Raw genomic sequence first — 27,559 nt, forward strand, 5'->3', positions numbered from 1 at the left:
TCCCCTGAACAACGCGATCGCGATGCACCGGGGACGTTCTCGCACTGTGTAATATTAGCTCAGAGTTGGCAGAGGTGAGGCGGGGGGTTCAGACGCTTGTAGGAAAACAAAGATTTTCTCTCAACATCAGCCTTGATTTTTGGGCCACGGATTTTGAACAGCGAGAGAGTGCATTGTATGGGAGCTCAGTGAAACACTTTTACGCCTTGTGGAAAAAAGTCCCGGCTTGTTTAATTCCACAAACTGTGGCTTTAAGTCACTCAGATTGTTGCATTTTTTTCAATTAACTGTGAATTATTATGATCCTTTCCATACCTGCATTTATTTCTGTCGTGTCTTTGTGTCTATGAATTGTCTCAGATGGGGGGAAGGAGGTGCTGTCCATGCATCAGGTGCTGCTCTACCTTCTTCGCAGCAGCAAGCCCCTGGTCCCCGAGGAGGAGATTGCAGACATGCTGCAGTGGGAGGAGCTGGAGTGGCAGAAATACGCGGAGGAGTGCAAGGGCATGATCGTCACCAACCCCGGCATGGTAAGGCCTCCGCTCTCGCTGTTACGACAGGAGGCGGCCTTGTCTGCTTTCAAGGGCATCCGTTTCCACCCCCACCCCTCCCCAACCCCGACACCGCAGGAATAAGGCCGCTCTTGTTAGCCTGTGACATGAGCAACCTCACCTATTATGCCCAAGGGCGTTCCCTGTCATCGACGCTAGTCGGGGCCGAAAGCTTCCATGTCACAGTGAAGTTGGTTAACCTTCTTGTCTAGGCCCATATTTTTAAAGGATGTGCGGTAATTGTGTCTCGGCTAAAGGTGAGGGTGTCATTGCTTCGCTAAAAGGTTGCATATGAACAGTGGGTATGATTGTGTAACCTTTGGCGTGGGTGAGCTATCCTGGCAACACTGAATTGTGGCTGTCAGGGTTGCCAGATAGGTGGCTGAATAATAGTCTTTAATCCCTTGACTCAAGTAACAGATCGGTCTGACAGTCAAAACAAAGTCTATTAGAAAGGTCAGATAGACAGACTATAAAGAACCATCTGAGGCTCCCATGGTCATTTTCCTTGTCACGGCCATGTTTTTTTTATTTTATAGTTTGTTGGTTATTGTTTAAGTAGTTGTTTTGTTATCCTTTTTATTCCATTTATACATTTAAAAGCAAACAAATATAGGCTTAAAAATAGTTTACAGTTTTATGTAAATTTATTTTTCAATCCCAGAATGTTTGACGTTTCACCCGTGATTGATAGCAGAGCAGCAACTAGTCTCTCTAAACAGCTTCTGCATATGAATGCAGTGTGAGGGAAGCTTGTGGTTTCTGTTTGTCGTGTGGCCTCGATTGAATGAAGGTTAACAGTCGGTGTTGAGAGCAAGAGATATGGAACTCTGACGATGATGTATCTTAAAATTAGCTTTAAAACTGGCTACTCGTGAAAAAATCTGGTTGTTGACATCGTTTCTTGACTTAATTTTTTCCTCCTCAATTTGCTAATTGAACTGTAAACAATGATCCACACACAAAAGAAGAAATCTTGGCTCAGATATCCATTATGTGTTATCTGTAATATCCACTGGCAAAACCAGAACCCCAGAAATATTGTCCGTTGTCCCCGGAAGCTAAATCATTATCAGACCGACAGCCTATGGGTCCCAAGATTGGGGCATAATTGACAAATATTTGCTTTGTGGATTAATCTATTAATCTTTTTTTCCCCCAATTAACACATTTAGTTGGTTATAATTGTCAAAATCCTTGTAATAAAAAACAAAAAAATACCCACCACACATTCCTTTTGTCAAACCAGCAGTCCAAAATCCAATAATATTATATTAAACAGCAAAAAGCATTAACCAATATCAACTACTTTCTGATTCATTTGCCGTCAATCAAATGATCATCTCTGCACTGACTGATAGTGATCACAACGCTCACGTTTGATAAAGACAGTTTGTTCTGAATTCAAACACATAGAATAGCTGCTGCTCTACAATCAATAACATGTCATTTGTGAGCAGAGTGGCCCCTCTCACCCACCGTGATGTATCAAGGTCACATACACTACTCCAGATGAAGGGGTCCGATGCTAATCAAACATGCAATGCTCAAGTGATTATTGCACACGGTCGGCACACGAGGTGGCACGCATGTCAACAACCTTCAGAAAGCTGTGGCGCATTAAAGCCCCGCTGGAGAAGCAGTAGCCCAGTATATATTAATTAGCATCTACATTGTATTTGTGCCTGGCTCATAAACAGGGCAATCATCAAAGCCCCTTTATCATAAAGCCAATCAAACCTGATTATGTCGCTTTTAAAGGCGAAATCAAAGATGGCTGCCGACCTCTCGCTCCCAAATCAAAGTTTGTATGCAGCCCGGCGACGAGCTTGCGCGGCTAATGTCAAGGTGAGCCCCGAAGCCTCGAGCCATCTGCCACGCAGCTCATCACGCCTCGTCTCTGATCTCGCCAGAAACACCCGACAGGGCGAACTGTGATATGGGAGCCGGCTGAGAACATGTTTGCTTGTCAATCTCCTCCCCGATAAGAGCTTCAGAAGTAAACTGGCCGCTCCCTGACAGCACCATAAGCCGAATCTGGGCGCCGGCTCGTTACCTTCCTGTGACAGACAACCCTCGTGGCGTGGATTATTTCTTATTCTCACACATTGGTGGCGGATGATTGAATGATGGCTGCCTTGTAGCTATTCAGGGCTTGTTTCACGCTGTCACATGACTCACTGTGCTGACTTCTTTCACCCGTAGAAACCGAGCTCGGTGCGTATCGACCAGCTGGACCGGGAGCAGTTCAACCCGGACGTCATCACCTTCCCCATCATCGTCCACTTCGGGATCCGGCCTGCTCAGCTCAGCTACGCCGGAGACCCTCAGTAAGAACACACACACACACACACACACACACACACACACACATATGCACAACACACATAAATGTCGACCACCCATCCGAACACAGATCTTTGTCACGCCTCCCTCGTTCCCTCTACCCGTTATTCACCGCCGCTCTCCCAGGACGCTGTGAGAGCTTTCGTGTCGAGGAGGACATGAACGGCGTATGTCGAGGAGGAGGAGGAGGGGGAGGGGATAGATGCATGGAAATATGTGGAATCAGAGTATGAGGAAAAACGAGTGGCGTGACATTTTCACATGCGTCGTCACGGGTCCCATGATTCCGCTGGGCGCCTCCGCCGTGGGAGCCCGCCGCGGTTTTATGTCCCGTGAATAGTAATGCCACACGCGCCACAGGGCTGCATCGGGGAATACTGTACTGTGCTGCTGCATAATTAACAAAAAAAAAAAATCCAGTGTATTAGATCATCCGAAGCCGCGGCCTCCGAGGTGTTCGGAGGCGGCAACACAACTTGGTGTTTTCTTGGCGCTCTCGTTCTGAATTTAAACCTGTGGCTTTCTGTTTCAACCCCGGATGTCTGGTCTTAATCACAACAGTCGCGAGGAGGTGCGGGAGGAAAATAGCGGTGATGAAGACGCATTAGGAAATCCATTTAAGCAGAACCAGTTTGCTCCTTCCCCTTGACTAATGTCCCCTCTCCCCCGCCGCTACGTTTTAGCCGTCTGTCCGCGGAGCCTCTTTCATCCCTGTGCACCCTGCTGCCATGTCAAACTTCTCAAAGCGGCAGACAACGACAAATTTATGGATGGACTGGGACATCATTAGCCGATGCAGAAACGAGTAGTAAGAGACCGGCGGAAAAGGATTTCCTACCACTGCTAATGATGCGTGTAGCGAGGGCAGGAGTCTGTGTTGATTGCGGCGCTCGGCGATGCCACAGAGAGAGGGTTGGGGGGGGGGGGGGGCTTTGGACACAGCAGCAGCATATATTAACTCAGGACACTGAAGAAGCTGTGTTGTCTTCTTCCCCCTTTTTTACACTGTCCGCTGGATGCATTGGTGTTCAGGGCTGCTACTCCAGCTCCATCACCACAGCTGAAGGCGAGAATGATGACATGTCAGAGGTCAGGGAATGTAAAGAAAAAAGAGAACGTGTGGAACAGGACTGACAAACCCAGCGAGAGAGGGATGAAACATCAGAGGGACGTGATGGAAGGATTGTGGGAGGGGGAAAGGCAGAGAGAAGGGGATGAATTGAATGCAGAAAACAAAAAAGTGACAGAGACAAAGAGAGACTCCAGGAAAGGTTGAGGCCAGGGCTGCAGTCGAACAGTGAACGAAATGACATCCTTTCTCTTTTCCTTTCTATTTCACCTTGAAGAAAAGCAACTTTATTTATAACACAGAGACCAACTCAATGTTGAACTCCTGTCCAAAACAGAATCACACCTCACAGGAAAGATGTTTTCAATACATCCATATTGCACAATTATACAACGGCTTTAAATGTTGCTGCTGCAAGGAATTGTGGGAAGTCATTATCTCCTTTCCTTTCATAAACGATGGTCCAGTATTCCCTTTGCTAAAGGAGATAAGAAAGGAAGCATTGAAGCAACTTTCCTTAAGCGTTTGGAGAATTTGACCAGCTCTTATCATGGCCGCCACTTTATACTTCCAGGTCATTTCTCTGTTAGGAACCTTCCTAAGTAAAAAAAAAAAAGAAGAGTAAAGTTTTGGGGCTGCTGTAGCTCGGTGGGTACAGCGGGTTGATCCTTTAGGTCGGAAGTTCAATCCCCTGGCAAAAAAAAGGGTGAACCCTGCAACATTCCACTCATCGTAAGTCGCTTTGACTAAAAGTCTGTGTAATGTAATGTAATGTTTATCAAAAGGAAGTTTCAGCTGAATGATCTCTCAATTGTTGCTTCAGTAACATGTTGGGTATCTCGTTTCTCACGATACTCTAGTTGTGCACATTATTTACATACATCGCTCTCATGGTGCCGTGTTTTTTTTCCCACGCTGCCTCTCTACTAGCAGACAGTGAAGTTGTCCTGCTGTCCTTTATTTTTTTAAAGTTTTTTTACATGGTAGTTTTCTTCTACTACTGTCAAATATGTGCCTCCGTTTCACGATGAACACAGAATTAATGCGATCGGCTGTTGACGGGTTGTCTCCTCCGTGTGCGTCAAAGTGTATTTGGATGAAAGGGGACCTTTCTGCACTCTTCCACTCCATACTGCTGGGAGCCTTGAATTGCATTATGTCATGTTTATACTCGCAAATGGAGAGTAACATAAAGGCTGCAGAAAGGCAAAATAACCAGGGAGAGAAAGGGCACTGCAATAAATGTGTCCTCGTGTCTTAATGCTAAATTCAGATGACATTTCTACTGTCTCCGTACGGCTCTCAACATGGCGACGGCTGAGTCGGCAGTTAGAAGCTAACATTGCTAACAGTGCAAACAACAGCAACAGTGTTTACCTGAGGGGGAACTATGGACTAATAATAATAATAATAATAATAATTAAGCCTTTATTAGTCCCACAATGGGGAAATTACAATTCTCTGCATTTGACCATCCCGGAGGAGCAGTGGGCTGCTAAGAAGCGCCCGGGGAGCAACTTGGGGTTAGGTGTCTTGCTCAAGGACACCTCGGCATGTTGACTCAAGAGGGGTTCGAACCACCAACCTTGTGGTTACGGGACAAACGCTCTACCTTGTGTGCCACAGTACATGCAACATGGACTAACATGCACTAAAAGCATGAAGCTCAGATTACAACACAGAGGGTGAGAGACTTCGTTCTCTGCTCAGGTAGACATTACTCCCTTTAATCTTTACATAGCAAATAGCCCTTTGCTGCTATATTAATGCTCTGAATCTCATGTAAAGAAGCTTCGAGTACAATGAAGCACTGCGATGTAGTGGAGCGGTTTCTAATATTAAATCAATCTTTACAGATGTGCTTTGATTCTATTTCGTTATATTATACAATAATCCTCCGACCGTCAGTTTGTTCCACTTTCTAAGCGATATGTCGTACGAGCGGCATTCGTCACATGCAGCCAAAGTCACAACATCACTTGACATATTTAACCACGCTGACGGCAGCAGGATTCTGTGATGCATCTGAGAAATGATGGCAGTGATGAGGAAATGTGTCGGGTCTGTGAGACGAGTGAGAAGCAGGTGAGCAACTCATTAATGCATGCGCCAACATGAACACTCACCTGCAAAAGTAGATCTAAAATGTTTCACTGGTAATCAGAATTTTCTAACTTACTGCTGGTCCTTGGCTTCCTCACCCATCAGGTGTTTTGTTCTGTCCTGTTTGAATACAGAACACTCACCGTGCCTGGAAAATAAAGGACTAGAGATGTGGAACAGGAGAGAGAGAGAGAAAGGGGGAGAAAAGACAGAAAGAAAGACAGACAGAAAGAAAGAGGCAGCATATGCTAATGAAAGCATGTGCAGGGAGTGGCGAGAGCCGCAGCAGAGCTACCCCAAGAGCACGCAGCGGATCTGTGGAAAGGTCATTGGAGCGGATTGGGGACGAGGGGGCCTCCCAGGCTGGATAGACTCTCTCTCTCTCTCTCTCTCTCTCTCTCTCTCTCTCTCTCTCTCTCTGTCTCTCTCTGTCTCTCGTCCACTTGGGCTGCTTCTGTGCGGAGGTGGTGGTGAGCTGATAATCGGGGCGGTAAAGCCGTCTCATTCCCTCGTCTCAGTCTCTAATGAAGTCCCCACTATTAAAGCTCCATAATTCTTCTATTCCACAGCACACCCCCACTTCCATCCTTCCTCGCTCACCTCTCTCTCTCTCTCTCTCTCCTTCCCCTTCTCCTGCTTTATGCCTCTCTGCCTTTCTCTCTCTGTCAATGCACCGTCCTCTCCCCCCCCACCCCAAACCCCGCCGCCTCACCCCTCCATCCCACCAATCATAATTGAATAACTCTGGGTAAATGAGGAGAAAGTCCCCTGAATGGGAGCAGAACGGTCACACTCGGCCCTCAGTGCATCAATCAGGAGGTCTGATTGAAAAGAGAGAGAGAGGGTGAGGGTAAGGAGGGGGGGAAGGGTAGGTGGTTAGTATGGCGGCTACATGTCACCTTGCCGATAACTCCTCGCCTCCTTTCAGATGCAAATGAGAGCAAAGACAATGAGGCTTTATAAGAAATGAGAATGAGGAGGTTGTGAGATAGCTGTCGAGACACGCGTCAGAGTGAACCACTGTTTTATGACGTGCAGCTTTTTTTAACTTAAAAATGAAATGTGTGAGTGAGTGAGTGCTTATCCTCACAGTTCAAACATCTGAAGCTTGGAAAGTCTTCTGTGTCCACTGCCCAGAAGCTAATGCTATAAAAGGCCACAGGCAACCGTTACATTATGTTTACTATCGGGCGCGCTGCAGATGAAATATTGATGTGTTGATGCAAAGCGGGGGGGAGTGAGAGATGGACTCCCGTCAGAGCCTGACATCTCCTCGTTTGCTGTCTGCAGGTACCAGAAGCTGTGGAAGAGCTACGTGAAACTACGCCACCTGCTGGCCAACAGCCCCAAGGTCAAGCAGATTGACAAGCAGAAGCTGACGCAGAGAGAGGTGGGTTGAAAGAAAGCAAACACACTTTGATGTTTTTATACATATATATATATTTCTTTTTTCTTTCCTCCCCCTGTTTATTTTGTCACACTCATATTTTAACATTGTCAGGTGGCTTTCACTTGTAACGTGGATGTGGTGCACTTTCAATTTAAATATTTTTAGGGGAGCTCATTTCTTGCAGATATGAAAAGGGACCATTTGCACTCTCTGCAGAAATAAGAGCAGCACTGCTCCCATGATTCCTGCTGTGCGCACTGATTTCTAATGCTGCTTATCTGGAACTCTGCTGGTAGTCAGTGTTATTGGCTGAAAGCAACAAGGACGCTGCTTTCATTTGACAAGAAATGGGTGAGACGGCCATACCTCACAAAGGCAACAATATTTTCTGGTTTTGTCAATTATTGTAGGAAACACAGCCGCCGCTTTCACGCATTTAATAATTTGCCACAATTGAGGAATATTTAAACCTTGCAACCAGGGCTTTACCTTGGAAAAATATTCATTTGCACTGCTCCCATTTTCAGAGAGGGTGAACATGGGAACAACTCACGCCCTCTCGTTCGTTATTACCATGAACATAAAACAAAATATGTGTTATTTGATGTTAGAAATGGTATTTCAGATGTTTAGTCATTGGTTTCAGGTACATTTTCCAGCCTCTCCATGTACGAGCAACCCTCTTATCATTATTCAAAAAAAGTCAACTGAAGAGTCTAGAGAAAGTACAAGACTTTAATTTTTGGAAACTGGTAGAAATGCATAAATTTTGAGCACGATGATTGACAGATTGCACAATCCATCCATCACTCTTTCAGTCCCTAGGTATAGAACTTTATGAAGTTCTGATCCGAAAGCGGTGTTTGATCAATAAGCTTCATTCTTTTATGTCTAAGGCAACATCAGGTAGACTTAAACATTGTTTTTCTTAACTTTGCAAAACAAAATGTAACCAATAAACACATGGATATCCGATACAAGATATCAGTGTTGGTACTCTCCTTCAGACTCTTTCCTCCCGCATGTTAAGCTCAGAAATATCATTATTCCTCTCCTTTTTTGTCTTTACTTTAGGTAGAGATACTTTTATCTTGGCGAGGTAGGATGGGCAGGGACTCTTACTCAACTTAATAAGGCATAATTTAGATGAATTTGCAGCTCAGAATAAAACTGCTTCCCCTGCTCTCCTGAGCTGACTGTGAAGGTCAAAACCCCCGCCGGGGACCGAGAATGGAAAAAGGTCCAGATCTGGTGGGGTAATGACCGCGTAGCCACGGGGACTCTCAGCCGACGGGGTTCTGTGTGTGGCCCCAAAGTAGCCCAGCCCCTCCGTGTCTCTCCTGTAGGCACTGCTGTAACTTCTCCACAGCAGACACAGCCCTTTTTTTTATCTTTAACTATCTAAGGCTGTGAGCGTGTCTCTTCCTTTGGTCTGTTTGATCCACTCTGAACCAATAATGAGTTAGAACTCAGAGCTCAATTAGCTTGTTTCCCAGGTAGCTCGGCGAAGCCTCCCAGACTAACAGGCCCTGACAATCCCACTGTCAACCTGCACTGGAGCAATTAGTGAACCCAAACACATGCACACACACACACACACACACACACACACACACACACACACACACACACCGGGTCTGTCAGGCTCCACCACAAGCATTAGCCGTGTCAGTGTCTCCTCACTGCAGTGGAAGTGTGGCACCGCTACTTATTTACCGCCCCAGGGAACACTCCTGCTTCCTGTGTAAATGGTCTTCCAGGGAAAGACTAAATGTCTGATTTTTTTTTTCTTATTTCTAAAAGGCACATTCTACCATTTAAGAATCAGGCCTGTCAGAAGCGTTCACAGTAGAATGTTGTGCTGCCGCTCCGACTGGCTCTCTGATACCTCTGTGCTCAGTCTGGAGTCCACGGAGCTCCAGGGAGACCAAAGGGGTGCGTCAGGGATTGAGAGCTGGCCTTCACAGCGTGGAGCCATCGCTGCACCCTTTTCCAAATCTCATGCTGCGAGCATGGTGGGCCGTGTCTGTCTGTCTGTGTGTGTGTGTGTGTGTGTGGGTGGTTGGAGGTGGTGTGGCATCGAGGGACATGCACAATGTCTGCCCAGATGGATATTGTGCATGTCCCTCAGCCAAACGCATGACTGAGCCTCGAACAGGCCAATATTGTCTTCACAAATCACTTCAGACTCTAAAAATTGGGATAATTTTGCTTTTGAGAATATAGCAATTCTTTTCTTTTATAACACAACCAATAGGAGAACACAGGATATAAAGGCGTTTGTGTGACTGTATTGAAACTTGAATGTTACTTTATTATCTCACATCTCTAATTTGAATAAGTATTCAGCCCCGAGTCGCTGCTTTTGGCAGTGATTTCAGCCTCGAGTCTTCTCTATCAGCTCGGCATATGTGGATTTGGGGATTTTCTCTGATTCTTCCTCCCAGATTTGGCCCGGCTCAGTCGAAGCAGTGTGAAGAGCATCTTTTGGGGAAAAAAAGCTTTCTTCAAGTCATTCCGCAGATTTTTTCCAACTGGCTTCCAGTCTGGGCTTCAGCTGGGCCACGCAAGAACTTCACGCCGTCTCAGTCAATTATTGTGTTGATTTAGATGTGTTCATTAGGATCATTGTCCCGCTGCAACATATATTAACCCAGTCTGAAGATTTTGGCACTTAAACCAAAGTCTTTACTTTAAGATTTAGGAAGCAACCACAAACATTCTTCAAGCAAAGTAAAATGAAGGTGACAACATTCCTAAAAGTTTGATATGTCATGTTTGCACAGCTGACGAAGCGAGATGGCTCGCTGTTTAGCTACTTCCATCCTCCGCTCTAGAAAAAACAATGGATTATGGAAGTAGCTGACGAGCGAGCCATCACATGAGAGTTGCACATGAGCAGTACAGATCCAGCAGGTGCTCGCGAAAAAGTGTAACTTTAGCCAGAGCTCGAAAAATGTCAATGCAATTTATCAATATTTGACAGTAAAATAAATCCGACCAGTAAAACAGCAATGTGTTTTTAATGCAACGGGCTCGGATTCGCACTTGTGTCGACCAATATGCAAGTTCAGGTATCTGAGTCGGGAAGGAAATAAACTGTTTGGGAACTTCTCTGGAAGGAAGGTCACGGAGGTTAAGATTCGTCCTCTGAAAACCACAAGTACCATCAGCTTTGAGAGACTTAATCCTCTATATGCTGCACGGACAATGGTAACAATAGAACAATCTAAAGTCTCCTAAATGAATCTGCAGATGCAGTCAGTAAACAGGGCAGCACACATACAACAGATGTGCACTTGCCTTCTGCAGGCAGTGAATTTCAGACGGCGTCTTTTGGTGTTTGACCTCAACCCGATCCAAAACACAAACACTCAGAAGGATGTGGATGATAGAAGTCAAATGGGCCGTGACTCGTCCTTCTGACCGGCAGAAAGTTACTTCTCCCCCCCCTTCCACAGTCAATTATTTACTTTTTCTACTTCTGTCCATTCAGTGACCCTGTAGAAAGCCTTGCATAATACAGTATTTACATATCATTCGCGCTTTCGCTGTGATTACTGCTTTCCATATACGGCGGCCTGGGCCGTCCGCGGAAAAATATGTCTGGTGTGTGTGTGTGTGCGTGTGCACGGTGGCGCGTGGGCGAGCGTGTTCACTTTGATGCACAGTTCAAAGTAGGATGGCATTATTTATTCATGCCTTTGTTGTTCTTATTTCCTCTGCGAGTCAAAAAAAAGAAAAAAAGAGAGAAAATTCCTGGCGTTCCATTTTCGGCAGATTCGCGGCGAACTCAGAGACGGGAGTCGATAATTCTCAGTCGAATGCAACACATGGGTGCGCATTAGGAGGTGCAATCTGTCAATACATCTTCCATCTTGGTTGTAATTTGTAGGAACCTCTTGTCTCAGACTCTCTCCCCCCCCCACACACACAAACACACACAAACACACACACACACACCCCCACTGAATTTCCAGTTATTTGCTGTAGGCCTGACATGATGCTGTATGTGTGTCTGTAATGATTCCTGCTGCTGCTGATGGAGGAACCTATGGGCTCTTGCTAGGGGGGTTCCTAATGGGCAGCCAGGTGCCTTGGCTCTTGTTGACTGGGAAGCCCTTCGTGTATCAGCCCCTCGTGTATCAGCCCTAATCCCAGTATAACCACTGCCCACAGCCATGCCGACCAGTTTGCAGTGTGTGCCTCAATTAGCCGACACTGAGGCCGAAGCTGTCACTGCCCCCTCTGCTCCTGTCCACTGCTGTGCTGTATTCTATGTCATGCCACGGAGGGGTTTCAGGTCATTGCATGTGTCAGCCTATCTGTTTGTGTGGTGGTGGTGGTGGTGGTGGGGGGGGAGGGAGCAGGAGTGGAAAGAAGGGGGTGGGGGGGTGTTTCGGAGATGGGAGCCATCCCTGAAGGCTGCGCTCCAGCAGATCAATAATTGACTGGCTGATTGTTTGGCAGGAAGCTCTTCAGAAGATCCGTCAGAAGAACACGATGCGCCGTGAGGTGACGGTGGAGCTCAGCAGTCAGGGCTTCTGGAAGACCGGCATCCGCTCCGACGTCTGTCAGGTAACGCTAACGTACACCGACACCATCCATACATGCTGTCAACACGTACTCCTGGATGAGAGCGAGGCAACGCGTTCAGAGGTTCATACACTCACTTACACAAACAACACACACATTTCCTTTTACACTATACTAACGTGTAACATGTGCCGTATATCTTAACAGCGTGACTAAGAACTCTAAAAATACAGCAAAGATTCATAAAATATTGAAAAACAAATACAATGCAGAGGCAAGGACACAAAAAATGACTATAAAGTTATTGTAAAGAACTTTTGACTGGTTATGAAACGGTTTCATTTTGATCCTGATGCCTCTATATGACCAACAGAAGAAAACAACCATTTCTGGCTTTATAGCTATTTTATATAGTTACTCCTGTCTTCGGGTCCTGATTCCCCGTTAAATCAGACGTAACAATTCATGACACGCAAGTTGGCCAAAAAAAATCCATCAGTGCTAGGAAACAGTACCGCTTTTGTCCACAGGGGCCGCCAAAATCAACACAAAATGAAAGTTCCTCGTAGTAGCTTTAAGTAAGAAACCTGAATGGTTTATGATCAATAGCATTACAAACGAGTATATGATACAAACCTTTTCTTTATAAATATATCATAAGAGGAATTTAAATGTGGTAGGACAGAAAATAACAATTAGTTACAGTCGATAGTTAATAACAATCTAGCGTAAACTTTTCCTATTTTTTTAAACATTAATATCATTAGCTTTATAATTGAATCTGGTATCTGTAGGATCGGACTCCCAGCAATCTAAACATCCAGCCAGACAGCTCTAGAAATTATCAATAAAATATTACAGTCAATTTATAAAAAAAAAAAAAAGAGTTAATGCTAAGTGCTATGGTAATATTCAACAGGTTTCCTGGACATATAGGGATGATTGCCGGCACTTTACATATCCTCAAAGTTCATATCTTTGTAATACACAGCGTTTTACAGTTGCCCTTACGAGCATACAGCAGTACTTCCACTCTGGACACAGACCGGTGCTCACAGCCACAGACAGAAACTTCTTCTGATCTTTCCACACGTTGCGTCACTTCTCTATTTAGGTGTCAAAACCCTGTGTAAGGCAAGTGGACTCCCACCGAGCCCCAGTGAGCAACACCCTTCATTAAGTTATGTCTCAGACCTGACATTTTATTTATATACAACTCCACCACCACCACTCGGTTTCGACGAGAGCGATTGCTGCCTTTATATCTCTCTTCATGCACTTTATTAGCAGAGGAAAATAAACCAGGATGGGATTTACCCTCCATATGGTGTTCTCTCCATCTGAGGGAAGTGGGACAACGTAGGCAGCTTACAGTTCCAAATGCGTGCGCACAATTTAGCATAGGCCCTAATGAGACTTGAACCTTTCACCCCTGAATGTGTTAGTGCCTTGCTGTGCCCACTGAAACATACAGAGCCGCATTTGTTCGTGGATTTGTCAGAGCAATGTAATGGCTTTACATTTCTTTTATTTATCGTCCAATCCAATATTTTCTGCCCGTTACTCAGAAAAATAATTGCCATCAACGTTTGCACATCTTTTTTTAATAATTTTTTTTTATCTAAAACACATCAGCGAGGATGGCCCGCAGCTGATGCACGTACGTTCTCACATTTTTTGAAGAGGAATGACAGAAAGTTCTAGCCTCGCAAAAAAACAGACCTCTCTTACAGCAAGGTCTAGCAGAGAAGGATCCGATACATAATTGCTGCCCAATTATATTTGCTTCAAGCTGTACTGCTGCGGCTAATTGGTTCATGAATAATTTCATTTTTTTCAAATCCGGCGGTACACTCTGCACAACGTGTGACACGGACAAGATATAACGGACAAAAACTGACCCGTAGTTTCTTGATTCTAAAAAAGCAGGCGCTCTATTCGGAAACAAAATCACCCCCCCTCTTCGTTACTGACATCGCTCTGCTACACCAAGGTTGTTTCACTTGAAAGGCTTTGTCAAGGACCGGGGCTACACTTTGGAGGCAGGAATCTGTTTTTTTATTTTTATGTTATATTTTACATGTTTATTTTGTGATTATCTGCTTTGACTTCCTGCCCCTTTTTTGCACCCCTGATCACATCCATGTGAAGGCTATCAGTTAAATATATATTTTTACATTTTAAAGGGAAAAAAGACTTTCTTTCTTTCTTCTGCTACAGAGAAAATAAGTGTGGGTGGGTCTTTATTCTCTGAGAACAGTGCGGTGCAATTATTTATAAATGTATTTACATTAATCATCCTGCTTATATAGCACAAAACCCAGGCAGAGCAACGAGAAACAAAGTGCTATATGTAAGAAGAAAGTATTAATTGCTCTAATTCTTGGCATTGCTGAATATATGTCTCCTAATAATAAAATCTCTTAAAATAAGTTCGAGTGGAGCATTGTGAGCCTTACAAAGACATCTCTATTCCACAAGATACAGAAAACATCAGTAGGAATGTGTTCTTTATTTTACAACAAATGGAAAACAAGTTGGGATATCCGTTTTTTTTATCACATTCCAGTTAATTAAATCGTGATACAGCGAGTTAGAGTGCAATTTAAAATCCATGCTTGTAATATTTCAGCCAGGGGACAAAAATAAAAAAAGAAGAAAATTCAGGCCGCCAGGTCCGGCTGGACGGCGTCCAAACTGCCCAAACGTCATCCGTGACAGTAAATTAGAAACTGTCCCACCTTTTTAATTACCGTAGTATCAACTCTAACAGTCTACACACACACACACACATCTACTCAGTCACTCCGGCAGTCGTGGGAGCAGGTCAGGAGCTGTAGACACGACCGGGCCCCGGCTTTTGTTAATTGGCTGCTTAACAAGGCCTGGGGAGTGTGTCACCGCGGCCCCTGTGATGGCCCCGGGGCTACGTGGCTGCACCGCTTGTAGCCGCCGGGGCCTTTCGGTGCTCGCCCTCCCCAGTAGCACTAATTAAAACATGCATGGCTTCCTAGTCTCTCATGTGGTGGCACGGGGGGTTAATGTGTGCACACCAGCCTCCTCACCCGCTCCGCCTTGATAAGCCTCCTCTAATGATTCTGTAGATCGGCTCTCTTCACTGTCGGACTCATTTGCTGACCACTGTTACTGTTTTTCTTCTCCTTTTTGCCGTCCGTCCTCACTTTGTGTCACATTCTCTCCCTTCACTCACACAACTCCTCCTCCCTCCTTTCTTTCACTTTGTTGCAAACTTTTTTTTTTCTTTTTTAATAAATGTGGGTCAGGGGGGGGGCTGTCGCTGTTTGTCCGAATTGGAAGTGTGTCAACATGACGAAATGGGCTTCGATTCGACTGTCCTGTCCAAATGTGAATTTCCCCACCTCTCTGTCATTCCCTCTCACAGCGCGGCGATTGGGTTTTTGATTATTTCATCTCTCTGTTGCAGAGCGCCACTTAATAAATAATGACTGGCTGATTGATTTCTCCCTGTCTGTTCCTTCTATCACCCCCCCCCTTCTTTTTGCACGATCTCTCCATCACACTTTCTCGCATTTCTTTCACACAAGGCATGATGCTTCTTTTCCATCTCTTCCCGTTTCTTCACCTTTACAATTTTACCTCCCTTTTGCTGTCTTTTTTTTTTTTATAACCAATTCTCTCTGTCCTCCACAGCACGCCATGATGCTGCCTGTCCTCACCCATCACATCCGCTACCACCAGTGTCTGATGCACCTGGATAAGCTCATCGGCTACGTCTTCAAGGAGCGCTGCCTCCTTCAGGTAAAGCACCGTCACGACAGCTCCTTACTCTGCAAAGTGATGCGACTCTACGGCCCGAGCCGAGCTGCATTATTTAAAGGCTGGCATAGTTGATAACTTAACTGGATAGATATGGGGCTGGCAAATCCCGGCGGGTTCTTTTTTAGGCGGGGCGCCTACAGTCGGTCTGAAAAAAAAGGAAAAGTAAACATTTTGTGCAGGGGCTTCTTGAGATCCAGGGAGGCAGCATTGGCCTCATTACTGTGCCCATTCCACCTCTACAGGGAGAGTTCAGGTGGAAACAGGAGTCAGCTAAGGTAACCCACACACCGGCCTGAGTCATATCTCTGCAACAAGCCGCCCGGTCCGCTGTGAGTTGCAGTGACAGTAGTCAGGACAACAACAGCCTTCCTCGGTAATGCCAGCTCTCCCCTGTCAGGTTCTGCAGCCTCAAGCTCTGCGCTCTCGCAGTAAGCCCCCCCCGGCTGCCTCCAGCAATATTGAAGAGCTGTCATAACCTGATAAATTAGAAATCAATGTGTTGTAGCCCATACATAGTTAAAAAGGGGGAAGGATGCATTAGGATTCGCTCAAGGCTCTGTGCTCTGGGTGTGTTTGTACGTGGAGGGTTTTGCACTTATCGATCAACGATTGGCCTTTTTGTCGTTCGCATAACGACGCCCTGTCATTATGACACTAAAAAGGAAACGCTGACCCACTGTGAGGCCGACAAAGCTGCGGCCCCTCATCGAGGAGACGCCCATTTCTGCTTGACATCTCCGTCTCTCGGGGAGAAGTTAATGGATTTGTCCCTCCCCTCTTTCTCATTCGATTCCTTCATCGTGAAAGAGACAAACAAACAAAAGAAAGAATGAAAAAAACCAAAACAATCAGTTTGATCGTGACAGCTCACCATACAGGCCTCTGCAGCGGCTGTCTGTCTGCATCGCAATTCTATCCACTGAGGTGTTAATACCATGACATCGCTCTCTCTGTGTGTGTGTGTGTGTGTGTGTGTGTGTGTGTGTGTGTGTGTGTGTGTGTGTGTGTGTGTGTGTGTGTGTGTGTGTGTGTGTGTGTGTGTGTGTGTGTGTGTGTGTGTGTGTGTGTGTGTGTGTGTGTGTGTGTGTGTGTGTGTAAAGCCGAGGCTGTCAGCAGTTCACCACTACTGGGACTGAAATGGCCCAAGTAGGGAGCCATCATTGCTGGGCTTACAGCAGCTATCCCATCTATTGCACACACACACACACACATCAGCGGCTAATGTACCACAACACAAACACACACATACATACACACACACACACGCGCTCTGCCAAGATGGGTTTGGACAGAACGGCTGCAGTGCAAGTTGTGAGTGCAATGGTGCTTGTTCAGACAGCCCTCTCCCAGTCAGATGTGGTTTCAGATCAGCCATCACTCCCCTTTTGCCTCCTCTCTGTCAGGATGATCACATTTCCAATGCTTTTTTTTTCCGTTGGCGGTTCATTCATTTCTAACATGACGGAATGTGGCACCACTCTGTGATTTCATTATAAATGAATAGTGTTTTCCGTTCCTGCCTTGAATTCATTAATCTGTAGCTGTGTATAATGTATGGGTGAATTAAAACATTCTCAGACCACAGTATGGCCGTAAGGGATGTAAGGAAATATCAATACAGTATCATATCGCAGTATGGTGCGTGATGCGGACAGACTTGATTCTCATTCACACTATAGATTTTCAGTTAATAGTTTAGATGCAAAGATAAGCTCAGTCAATATTATATTTCATTTGCAAAGAGACGCGTCCTCTCGTGGTGTCATGATGGAGGATATTGAAAGCATAAAAAAGTAAACTTTTAACTCCGATTGTATGCATATGATGGTGTGTTCTCTATACTATGACAGTCATGACAGTGGAAACCCCTGTAACATGATACGGATCATATCACCAGATTCTTGTCAATGCACAGCGTGGAATATTCCACATAAAATCTTTTTTTAATGTCAGATTCTAAGGCTGTAAAAATGCAGTTTTGTACATATTAAATATTTGGATTGGCATATTTGAGAGGTTTCTGAGAAGGTTTTGATGTGGGTTTTTTTTGTTTGTTGCCATGACATGCCAATTGGGAACCATTGGAACCTTGCCAAACTGAGATCAGGCCGTGACATTGTTCGCCATCATGTAGGCCCACAATCCTCTCTGGTGGAGAGGAAGTGTAGAAGGTAGAAGCTAGATATACTAGATAAGGGTTCTTTCCTTAGAGGTGCTAAACTCAGCATCCACCCTCCGACTCCCCCGCAACACTGTTAGCTCTGTTATCACTGTTGCCGTTGCACTGTTAGCACCGTTAGCTGCTAGCCGCCGATTCAGCCGTCTCCATGTCGAGAAATAAGATGTGCAAATGCTGGAGGCAATAGATATGCTCAGGATTCCTTTCAGATAACTTTTAAAGAAGAATTTCTACAGAGGAACAAAGTCTCCGGCTGTCATTCTTGGTTTGGGACAGTTGCATTTGAATTCAAAAATGGGAATTTTAGTTCTAGCTTTAAAAGTTAATGAGCTGAACTCCCATTAAAAGGATCATATTTTTTCCTCAAAAGAGATGAAAGCAGCAGCAGCTCATCTGGGAATCGATGCTTGTTTCCAGCTCGTTCTCTGTAATGTTTTAACAAAAGCACGTTTGAGAAACACGTCTCGTCAATGTATAATCACTTTACTGTACTCCGTCAGTAGATCAATGAGAACATCATTTGATTCTCCGTGCAGGAACATACCTTCTATTTCCATTCAGAACGGCAATGTGTTGCTGGCATGAGGCAACTGACAAAAACCCAGCCGGAGAGCATGAGCCTCTGCACTCGGCACTTCCCCTCGCCCCGGCCCTTTGAAGCTCCTCTTCTGAGAGCCTCGCTGTTAAACATTTAACATTTAAAACTTGAGGGGGGGGATTGGGTTGGGTTCGGAGAGACATGTGTTCACAGTCGCCACATGCTCCCGCATCCCCACATCCACCAGACCCTCGTAATCCTTCCCCAGCCCCTGTTGCTTCATCCCCACTCCTCACTTTTGACCCATGCTGACAGAACGAGAGGCATCACAGAGGATCTCAATAATTGAACCGTACAAGTCCTCGGCCCCGGCTCTCATATGGCATGCTTTTGTTTGTGTGCGGCTGTGACTCTGTGTATAGAGTACCGAGGTATTTTTTTTATTTGTTTTGTTATTCACGGCATTGCATGCCCCGGCCGTGTGATCGAGGTGTCCATTTGTTTTAAGTAGGGCTTGCCTGAATACCATTTAAAAGGCTTAGAATATTCACTTGTATTTTTGAGTGAATATTTGAATATTCCTTTTAACAAATGAAAAATGATCCAAACTATTAATTTACATATTTGCAAGGCATTGGCCTGTATGGCATTGGCAACATGCAGCAACCTCTGGTTCTGCAGAGTGAAGCCGATGCGGAAGTGTCTTAAAACGTGCATTCTCTCAACTGACCAGCAGGGGGCGACTCCAACGAGAAGTCTGATAGTATAGAAGTCTATGAGAAAATGACAATATTTCTCATTTGATTTATTACATCAGTAAACATTGGCAGTCAACAAACCAATGGGCTACGTCCACCGCAGCCCTACATAAATATATCTGATGGGATTTTGCCATATCATGCTTTAATTGTAAGCTAAACAAGATGCTGTTTTTGTTTTTTGTTCTGAAATACTTTTTTGAACAAAAAACTTTGAACTTTCAGAACTTTGATATAATGAGGCGAACATAAAGCATCATACTTTTTTTATTGGAAAAAGGTTGATCTTTCTTAGCTTTTGCAACATGACTAAAGGCATCAACAAATCCCATTTTGCTGAACACTTTGAATTGTGCCTAAATTTATGAAACAACAAAAGGGACCTTACGAAATCTGAACCAAGACAGCAAAAATGTATTACTCTTTCACCTTGACAAATGCAGCACAGATGAGATTCACTCCTTCTGTTCTGACCTTTCACAATAAAAGTGCCATATAATATTACATGTGCACACAAGTGTTTTGTCATTTCCATGTAAAAAGTTATTCACTTTCCAGAAAAATGTGTACGCTTAACAAATTAGGTTCAGCTTGTCACAATCAGCCACTGTTTGTTTGTTTACGTTTGGAACGCTTTGAGGTCAGAAGTTTCCCACCTTCATTGCAGCTAAAGGCTCTAAATCAATTTGAATGGAAAGCTAGCAAAAAACTGCAGCAATGAAACGAATGAAAATCGCCATATTTGAGGATTTAGACACTTTTTTCATCATCATCATCATCATCATCATCATCATCATCATCATGTCTTCTCACATTAGACAAAGAACAGTAAATCCACACTTTAATTTTCTTGCTAAATTGTTAAAACATCCTTTTCCACATTTAGCTCTCTGGTCTCCATAATACCCAAAGCCGTTGGCTTTTTTCGTCACAACTTGTTGGACGTCACTTCTGTGATTGGGTGATTGCAATGCATGGTCAATGTTCTTTACACAGCACATTTAAATACATGTGACTCCACATTTTTTACCTTCAAATGCAGAAAATGGAAATCCAGATATTTCAAGAGATCCGTTCCGTCCCCTCTTATCCTCACCCTTTAGTCTTCTTCCACCTGTGTTTATCAAATAGAGCAGTACACGATAACGACATTGTTAGGAGCTGTTTGCCGAGCCGGCACTATTTTCCCCATCCGTTTCTCTGCTTGCAGGTTCAAGAACACTCTTTCCAGTGAAGGCGGCCGCTCTCCACTGAGCGATGGTGTTTATTCCCGTTTAGCCAAAGGCAGTTGAGCAGCAGCTGAGGCGGTGATCACTAAATCCAAATCCCTCCGATACTTTACGCAGTCATTATGTTGACAGGAACAGTTGCAGACGTCAATCCTTCCCACAGATTCAGCTTAAAAGCCAATACTGTTGTTGGATGTTGTCCTTAACTGTGAAGGACCTGCAGTGTTTACAGAATAACTGATGTATTTTTTCTTGATGCGAGTTCTCAACTCTGTAGTGGAGGCTGTGTAGTCGGCAGTCATTGACTTGTGTCTGACATGGCACAATGGGGGAGTTGAAAGTGGAAGTAGACGCGGTTGTTGTTGTTTTTATTTATATTTATTATCAAACTGTCAACGTGGCGCTGAGAATTGCTAGATTTCTGCTTGTGTCATGTCAAATAACTAGCTTTTTTTCTTCTTCTTCTTCCCCCACACAAAAAATGCTGTTCCTCTTAACCACTGCAAAAAAAAAAAAGAACAATTGCTGTTGAATTTGTTGCTCTATGTGTTCAAGGCTACAAAGCTGAAGGCCTCTTGAGCAACTATAAATATTGAAACCTCTCTGTTAACGTTTTACATATATATCTCATTGGAGCTTGAAATTGATTTGAAGTTGGCTGAAAGGAGACAAGCATTTTGAAAAGCAAGCCCAGGGGGTGGAGAGAGTAGTTGGAGTTTTCTTTTTTTTTTTTAGCTGAGATTAACATTCTCCTAATGTAAGATTGATAAAGGCTTGACATATCCTACTGAGTCCTATCTTTTTTCCTTGTTCCTCCCCCGGCGAGTTTGAGATGTGCGGCAGCGGCAGTCTTTCCAGGCACAGCACTTTTTGTCCTCTTTTCAAACAAACTAATGCGTTTCCTTCAGGCTTATTTTACCTTAAATTCCCCTCTTTTGCCTCTCTGTACAGGTTTGAAAGTTTAAGTCATTAATTTCCACACAGACAACTTTACCGTGACAAAGAGGCGAGAGGGGACACTCTCTCTCTCTCTCTCTCTCTCTTTCTCTCGCTTTCTCTCGGCTTGGCTCACCTAAATTCAGCTCCATCTCCTCTTTTTCTTTGAGCGATTGCTGATCCCACGTTATTAGACTGATTTGCTTTGACCCGTGTTACCTTTTTTGTAATTAGTGAATTAAGCAATAGAAGAAATGGAACACATCGGGCTCCGTGGAGGGTTTTCACAGGGCCTGAGGTTGATAGCTAACCGTTGTCGGTTTTGCATTTGTTGCTCGCCATTCAGTTTTATTTTTATAGTCCCAATATCCCAAATTTGCCTCAGGGGCTTTGAAATCGGCAAAACATTCGACAACCTCCTGTCCTTGGACCCTCGCATCGGATAAGGAAAAACTCCCTTTAACAGGTGACAGAAGGATTAAGTCTCTCCACTATTGGCCCTCTGTCACCAGAAACCAAGTCCCCAGCAACTCAGGGGAACCCAGAACCCAGACTCTGGACCTATCCCAGCTATTAAAGTCTCATTTTGTGTATTCCTGTTTTTATTTCGACTACATCTGAAGAACCGTGCAGATTAAGTAAATTAAGGTGGAAACGGTGGCTTTTTATTTGTGCCGCAAAAAATAAGACGACAACACAGTTTCAGTGCACGTTCTTTGTAATTTACTGCTTCTGCGACTTTGATGTTTGGGTGGATGTTGGGAAGCAGATGTGGAATGAAAGACAGGATTTACAGTAATAAGACTTTTCTGAAGTTCTCGAGTTCCCAGAAAGCTTCCTGTTAATGGTTTTGTGGTTGAAAAGTGGTACCTTACTCCTATTTGCTAACCCCGCTACTATCCTCTCCTCCAGCTGGCTATGACGCACCCAAGTCACCACCTCAACTTCGGCATGAATCCCGATCATGCCCGCAACTCCCTCTCCAACTGCGGAATCCGCCAGCCCAAGTACGGAGACAGGAAGGTCCACCACATGTACATGAGGAAGAAAGGTGGGTCACTCTTTGTCTTCGTATCTCATCCGTGTCTTTGTTTCTGATCTCACTGACAAATGACCACTCTGTGCCTCTGTCTTTGTTTTCAGGGATCAACACATTGATTAACATCATGTCACGACTGGGGCAGGATGACCCCTCCCCCTCCAGGTAGGCTGCCCACCGGCACATATCTGTTCATGCTATCGCTGACCGCAGGAGCAATCAAAGGCACGATCCTTGTGATTAATACACCCGGCAGGCCTGCTGACAAGAAAATTAACTTTAACTGTGAAAGGAAGGGATATCACAGGGGAAATGAAATGAGCTAATTTTAAGGGGCAACGGCTACTTATTACTGAATGTGAGCTGCTGTTATTCACAGAGCGCCAATCAGCTGAGCCGTTGTGTATGTGTGAATAAAAGTATTTTTTCTTTCTCGCCACTTCTCCCAACTGTCCCCCCTCCCCCCCCTCTTCCCCAGGATCAATCACAACGAGAGACTGGAGTTCCTGGGTGATGCTGTTGTTGAGTTCCTCACCAGGTGAGAAAGAGCGCCACGCGTCTTTTGATGGACGCGGCCGCTAATTGAAGCCGACTACAACACTATCGGCCGTCTCGCTCTCCCCCGGAGTGACTCTCTCTCTCTCTCTCTCTCTCTCTCTCCCCCCCCCATTGTCTACACTATCCGTATCTGTCACAACCGAGCTCATCTCCATACTTTCGACTCATTCAAGACAGTGATTTACTGGTAATTGGAACTGGGATGCAATTCTTTTTCTCCCCCTTACCCTCCCTTTTAACGGCCTGAAATTCTCCATGACAACTTGCAATTAGCCGTCTGGACTTGCTGTCTGGAATGCTGACTGTGTTATTGACTCCCAGGTGAATGTGGACTTCGCTGCCCGGCACTTACCTAAGCACAGTGCTAATTATGTGCAGCTATTATTAATCTCGCACACTACCTAGCGAGCCAGTTTCCCACCCACCCACCCACCGCACCTCCTCCTCTGAGTGGATGTTACTACACGAACATACAAGAAAAGGAGTTATTTCTCTCTTGCCACAGGGTTTAGTACTTTCACACATACAGCACAAAGGAAGAATACATTTTTATCTGACTTCCATTTGCCCAACAGCATATCTTTTTACTACCAAAATCTAATTCGTAACCCTCCATGCTAAGACTTCCACAACAGTGAACATTCAGGAGCGGGATTAAACCTTAATAGGAACTGACACTGGGTTACACAGGACACTGCTTCGGCTCCTTATGCAGCAAGAACAGTGTTACAAAGAAGGTGGTTAGCCTGTTTCTCAAGCTATCTCTGGGCATGTTTTGCCATTTCCCCCCCCTCCCTTCCTCCCCCTCTCCTTCTGCCTCCCTTCTTTGATTGTTAGCGTCTGACGAGGCATGCTTGGCCTACGCTCCGGCCCTCTGAATTATTTATCAGCCTCTTGTCCAGTTAAATGGGTACAGCAGATCCAGCCAACTGCCTTGTACACCTCCAGCGCGCGCTGCCCTTAGAGGCTATCTGTGCCTCTGCTGTCCAGCCAACAGAATATTTTGCACATTTGAATAGCCCCCAACACGGGGAGTTAGTGTTTAACAGAAGGGGGTCACGGCATGACTTTTTTTTAAAGGGTCAGAAGATGATGTAAAAAAAATAAGTCCGCTTGCAATATTTGTGATCCTTCTTCTGAAAAACTAAATATTTCATAACTGGTAGTTTTTGAAGTTCAGGTATGTTTTTTGAATGGGTAAAAGCCAAGTTTATTTATTTATTTTTTGCTTTAATTTATCTTTATGAATTCAGTGATGAATTCTCAATGTAATGACAACATCATTGATTAGTTTGGAAAATGAAAAGCTTGATTTATTTACTAGTTTACCTCGGCCTTATAGAACTAAGATCAGGGTTCTTGTTCATGTAGGAATTCTTAAGTTTGTTTTCTTGCTTTGGACAGTAGCCAGGCTGCTAGAACTGCTGTTTCTGGGACAAAAGACACAAACATCTATGTTAGCATTAGCTACATGGCTAATGCCAGCTAATGCAAACACTACATCTATGATTCATTGTACGATGATAATCTAAACAGTGCTAGACAAAGCTAACGCCAACACTATCATCCAAAAGCAAACATCTATGATTCATTGTCTGATTGATTCTCTAAACAACGCTTGACAAAGCTAACGACAACACAAGCAGACAGAAGCAAATATTTATGATTCATTTTACCATTGCTTATCCGAACAAGGCTGGCAAAAGCTAACGCTAACACTAGCACCAATAAAGAAACCTCTATGGATCCTTCCCTGTGTGCTGCTGCAGAACATGGGAGGAAAAGCACAAGAGATATGGATTAGATGAGCTTCAGAGTTGCCGGCTGCAAAGAGCTAAAGTTTTTATACAATTAATGACCCTTTGATGTACTGCATGGGCAGTGTGGTCGATAGTTCATCATCAACATGTTTGAAGGCCAGTTTATTTGTAGCCAACTTTTCTCTTAACAGATAAGCTTCAGATGAATAAACGGAGGTACAAACACAAGGTTTTTATACCTGAAGAATGCTATGCAGTCCAGTTAGCCTCCCTCTCTGACTGACACTTTTTGCCAGCAAACCAGTCTAATTATTTTTCATTACACTAAGTGCTTTTTATTAATTCCAAGTACTTTGTTTTCGCACTAAGATCACAATACCCTGACAAATAGACCTCTTGTGAATTTTGGAAAACAGAACGCCACCTGCTTTCCTCTCTTTGCATTGATTAGAAATGACTGAATTAAATGGCCTGTTTTAATTCAAATGAAATCAAATGATACGGTGTGGTTAGGGAGACGCTGGACCGTAATGAAAATGGAAGCTGCTCGCCCGGAACCCAGCTGTGGAACCACTGAAGCGTCCGCGGCCATTTCTGGGTTCCAAACACGGACCTGGAAAAGGCTGGGAAAAGTCTCTGGGAAATTAATTAATTAGGTGGTCTTGGCAAAACAATTGGTGAATGCAAATTAAACAAATATCTGTATAAATAACAGTTTTGAATCTGGCTATACATTTCTAAAAAGCTGCAAACCCACTTTTCTTCATAAAAAAATCTATTTTTGTTGGTGTGAGGGGTACCTTTCAGTAGATATTGTGATGTCATGTTTTACTGTTGTTTCAGGAGTCCTTATCTTTCCAGTCAGACAAGAAAAACCCTGAAAACATCAAATCTTAGATCTATTGACTGTTCTAATTCTGTTTTCATTTCTCCGTCCACAGTGTCCACCTTTACTACCTCTTTCCCGGTTTAGAGGAGGGCGGCCTGGCCACCTACAGAACAGCCATCGTGCAGAACCAGCACTTAGCCATGCTGGCCAAGGTAAACTCAAAACAAGTCCTTCCTGTGTAGGTCAGAGCGGTGAAAGGTCTCCGAACTGACGAGAACATGTTTGAGACAGCGTTATTGTTCTCTGCCTTTGCCGTTATGACTTTGCTTCTTTCTAAGGGGGCACTGGGGAGAAGAGTAATTTTAGTCTTCCTGCCATCCTTACCCGTTCTTTTTTTTTTTTTTTGCCCCTCAGGTTTGTAATTGGAGTTAAAAGGTTGTTGTTTTGGAGGACTAGACTAGTGCGGCTGGGGTCCCCATGGGCCCCTAGAAGTCTTCCTGAAACACTCTCTAGTTCCTGTTATCGCTAGACCCCCCCCTCTCTCTCTCTCTCTCGCTGGCAGCGTCGTACAGCCAAGCCGCCGCGCCGCCGCACTCACTGGCACGTTTGTAAAGAACACAACAATAATCGTCCCGTGATGTGGAGAAAGCAATTAAAAACTTCAATCTTTCATGTCGCTCCCCGCTGAATACAAAGATGCAGCCGCCCGAATCTGCATTAGTGCTGTGTAGCAGTTTGGCTTGTTTCAATTTGCCGCTCGCGCTAAAGTGAGTGTGATACAGTGTTCGACGTTGCCAAGTTGTTTACCAGGGGCTCCTCTAAAGCCGTCTGCTCAAGAACACTCGCAATTATCTTTCAAAAAATATCTTCAGTGAGCGAACGCCACAATCCACCACTTCACTTGGAAGGCTTAAAAGTCAGAGCGGGTTCCCTCTGAGTTGGAGTATTTATGAATTGTGATTTAATTTGTGTGTGCAATCACGGGGGGGGGGGGGATACCACCAACGGTTATCAGCCGTAATTAAAGCGCACCCTGACTGTTTTTTGCTGGTTTTTTTCATGTGTGGTGCGCTGCCAGTAATATCAAGTTGGGCTACTTTTGACGGGGCTCAAAAGAAATAGTTGCAGAAAGTTTGACTGACCCACAATCCCACACATTACACTGCTTATTTACATTTGATTTTTTACAATTGTATTATTATTATTATTATTATTATTATTAGAATCTAGCACTTCTTTCAATCCCAGTAGGAAAAAAAACTGAGTAACAAACTACACAATGGAGACCTTGCACAAATGAACTGAGTGTTGTCCCTTTGATGTCGTTGCTTTTATGTGATTGGATGGTTATTTTATTTGGACCTGTCCATCGTGCCAACCTTGGCTTCTCGCCCCACCTTCAGAGGATCACAATGGAAAAAAGCCCACAGCTTTATTGTGTCATTTAATGCTCGACAGTTTAGTGAATGTGTGCGATAACTGTCTTCATGTGCAGCAGCTTTATGTGTCTTATCATTTTCAGATAAATCTATCAAACTGCTATCGTATAAATCAGGAAACAAATGGCATAAGGACGTTCAAGGAGGTTCTGTTGGAGAAACACAATTCAATAGAAATAATAATAATAAAAATACCTAGAATAAAATAAAGATTGGACCAAATGGAGACACAACTAAAAGTTAGGAGCATTCTTTGACTCTGTGTTGAATATAAACTGTGCAATGATAGTGCTTAATAGTATACTGTAAATAAGTACTAAGTAATAAGGGATGTTGATATGTATTGGTTTTGGCAGTATTTAAGAACAAAATATTGATATCATGTTAATAATACACTTATGATAATATGGTAGATAATCCAGCCGGTATTAAATCTTACTAAAATACTTTTTCCACCCCTCTGCGCTCATATATTTAGTGAAATTAATTTGCCAAAAA

General features: G+C 44.2%; 1 protein-coding gene across 1 annotated transcript in view; it reads left to right on the plus strand.

The window, feature by feature from the left end:
• The window catches only part of drosha (drosha ribonuclease III), an 88,242-nt gene that overhangs the window by 14,851 nt on the left and 45,832 nt on the right, over positions 1-27,559 (plus strand). The window contains 9 exon segments of the mRNA XM_054623256.1: positions 361-530; positions 2,757-2,881; positions 7,360-7,459; positions 11,930-12,037; positions 15,668-15,775; positions 22,349-22,487; positions 22,580-22,640; positions 22,954-23,013; positions 25,735-25,834. Of these exon segments, the coding sequence (XP_054479231.1) occupies positions 361-530; positions 2,757-2,881; positions 7,360-7,459; positions 11,930-12,037; positions 15,668-15,775; positions 22,349-22,487; positions 22,580-22,640; positions 22,954-23,013; positions 25,735-25,834 (971 nt within the window).

The sequence above is a fragment of the Anoplopoma fimbria genome, chromosome 21, assembly GCF_027596085.1.
Source record: "Anoplopoma fimbria isolate UVic2021 breed Golden Eagle Sablefish chromosome 21, Afim_UVic_2022, whole genome shotgun sequence".
In the NCBI taxonomy this organism is placed as follows: domain Eukaryota; kingdom Metazoa; phylum Chordata; class Actinopteri; order Perciformes; family Anoplopomatidae; genus Anoplopoma; species Anoplopoma fimbria.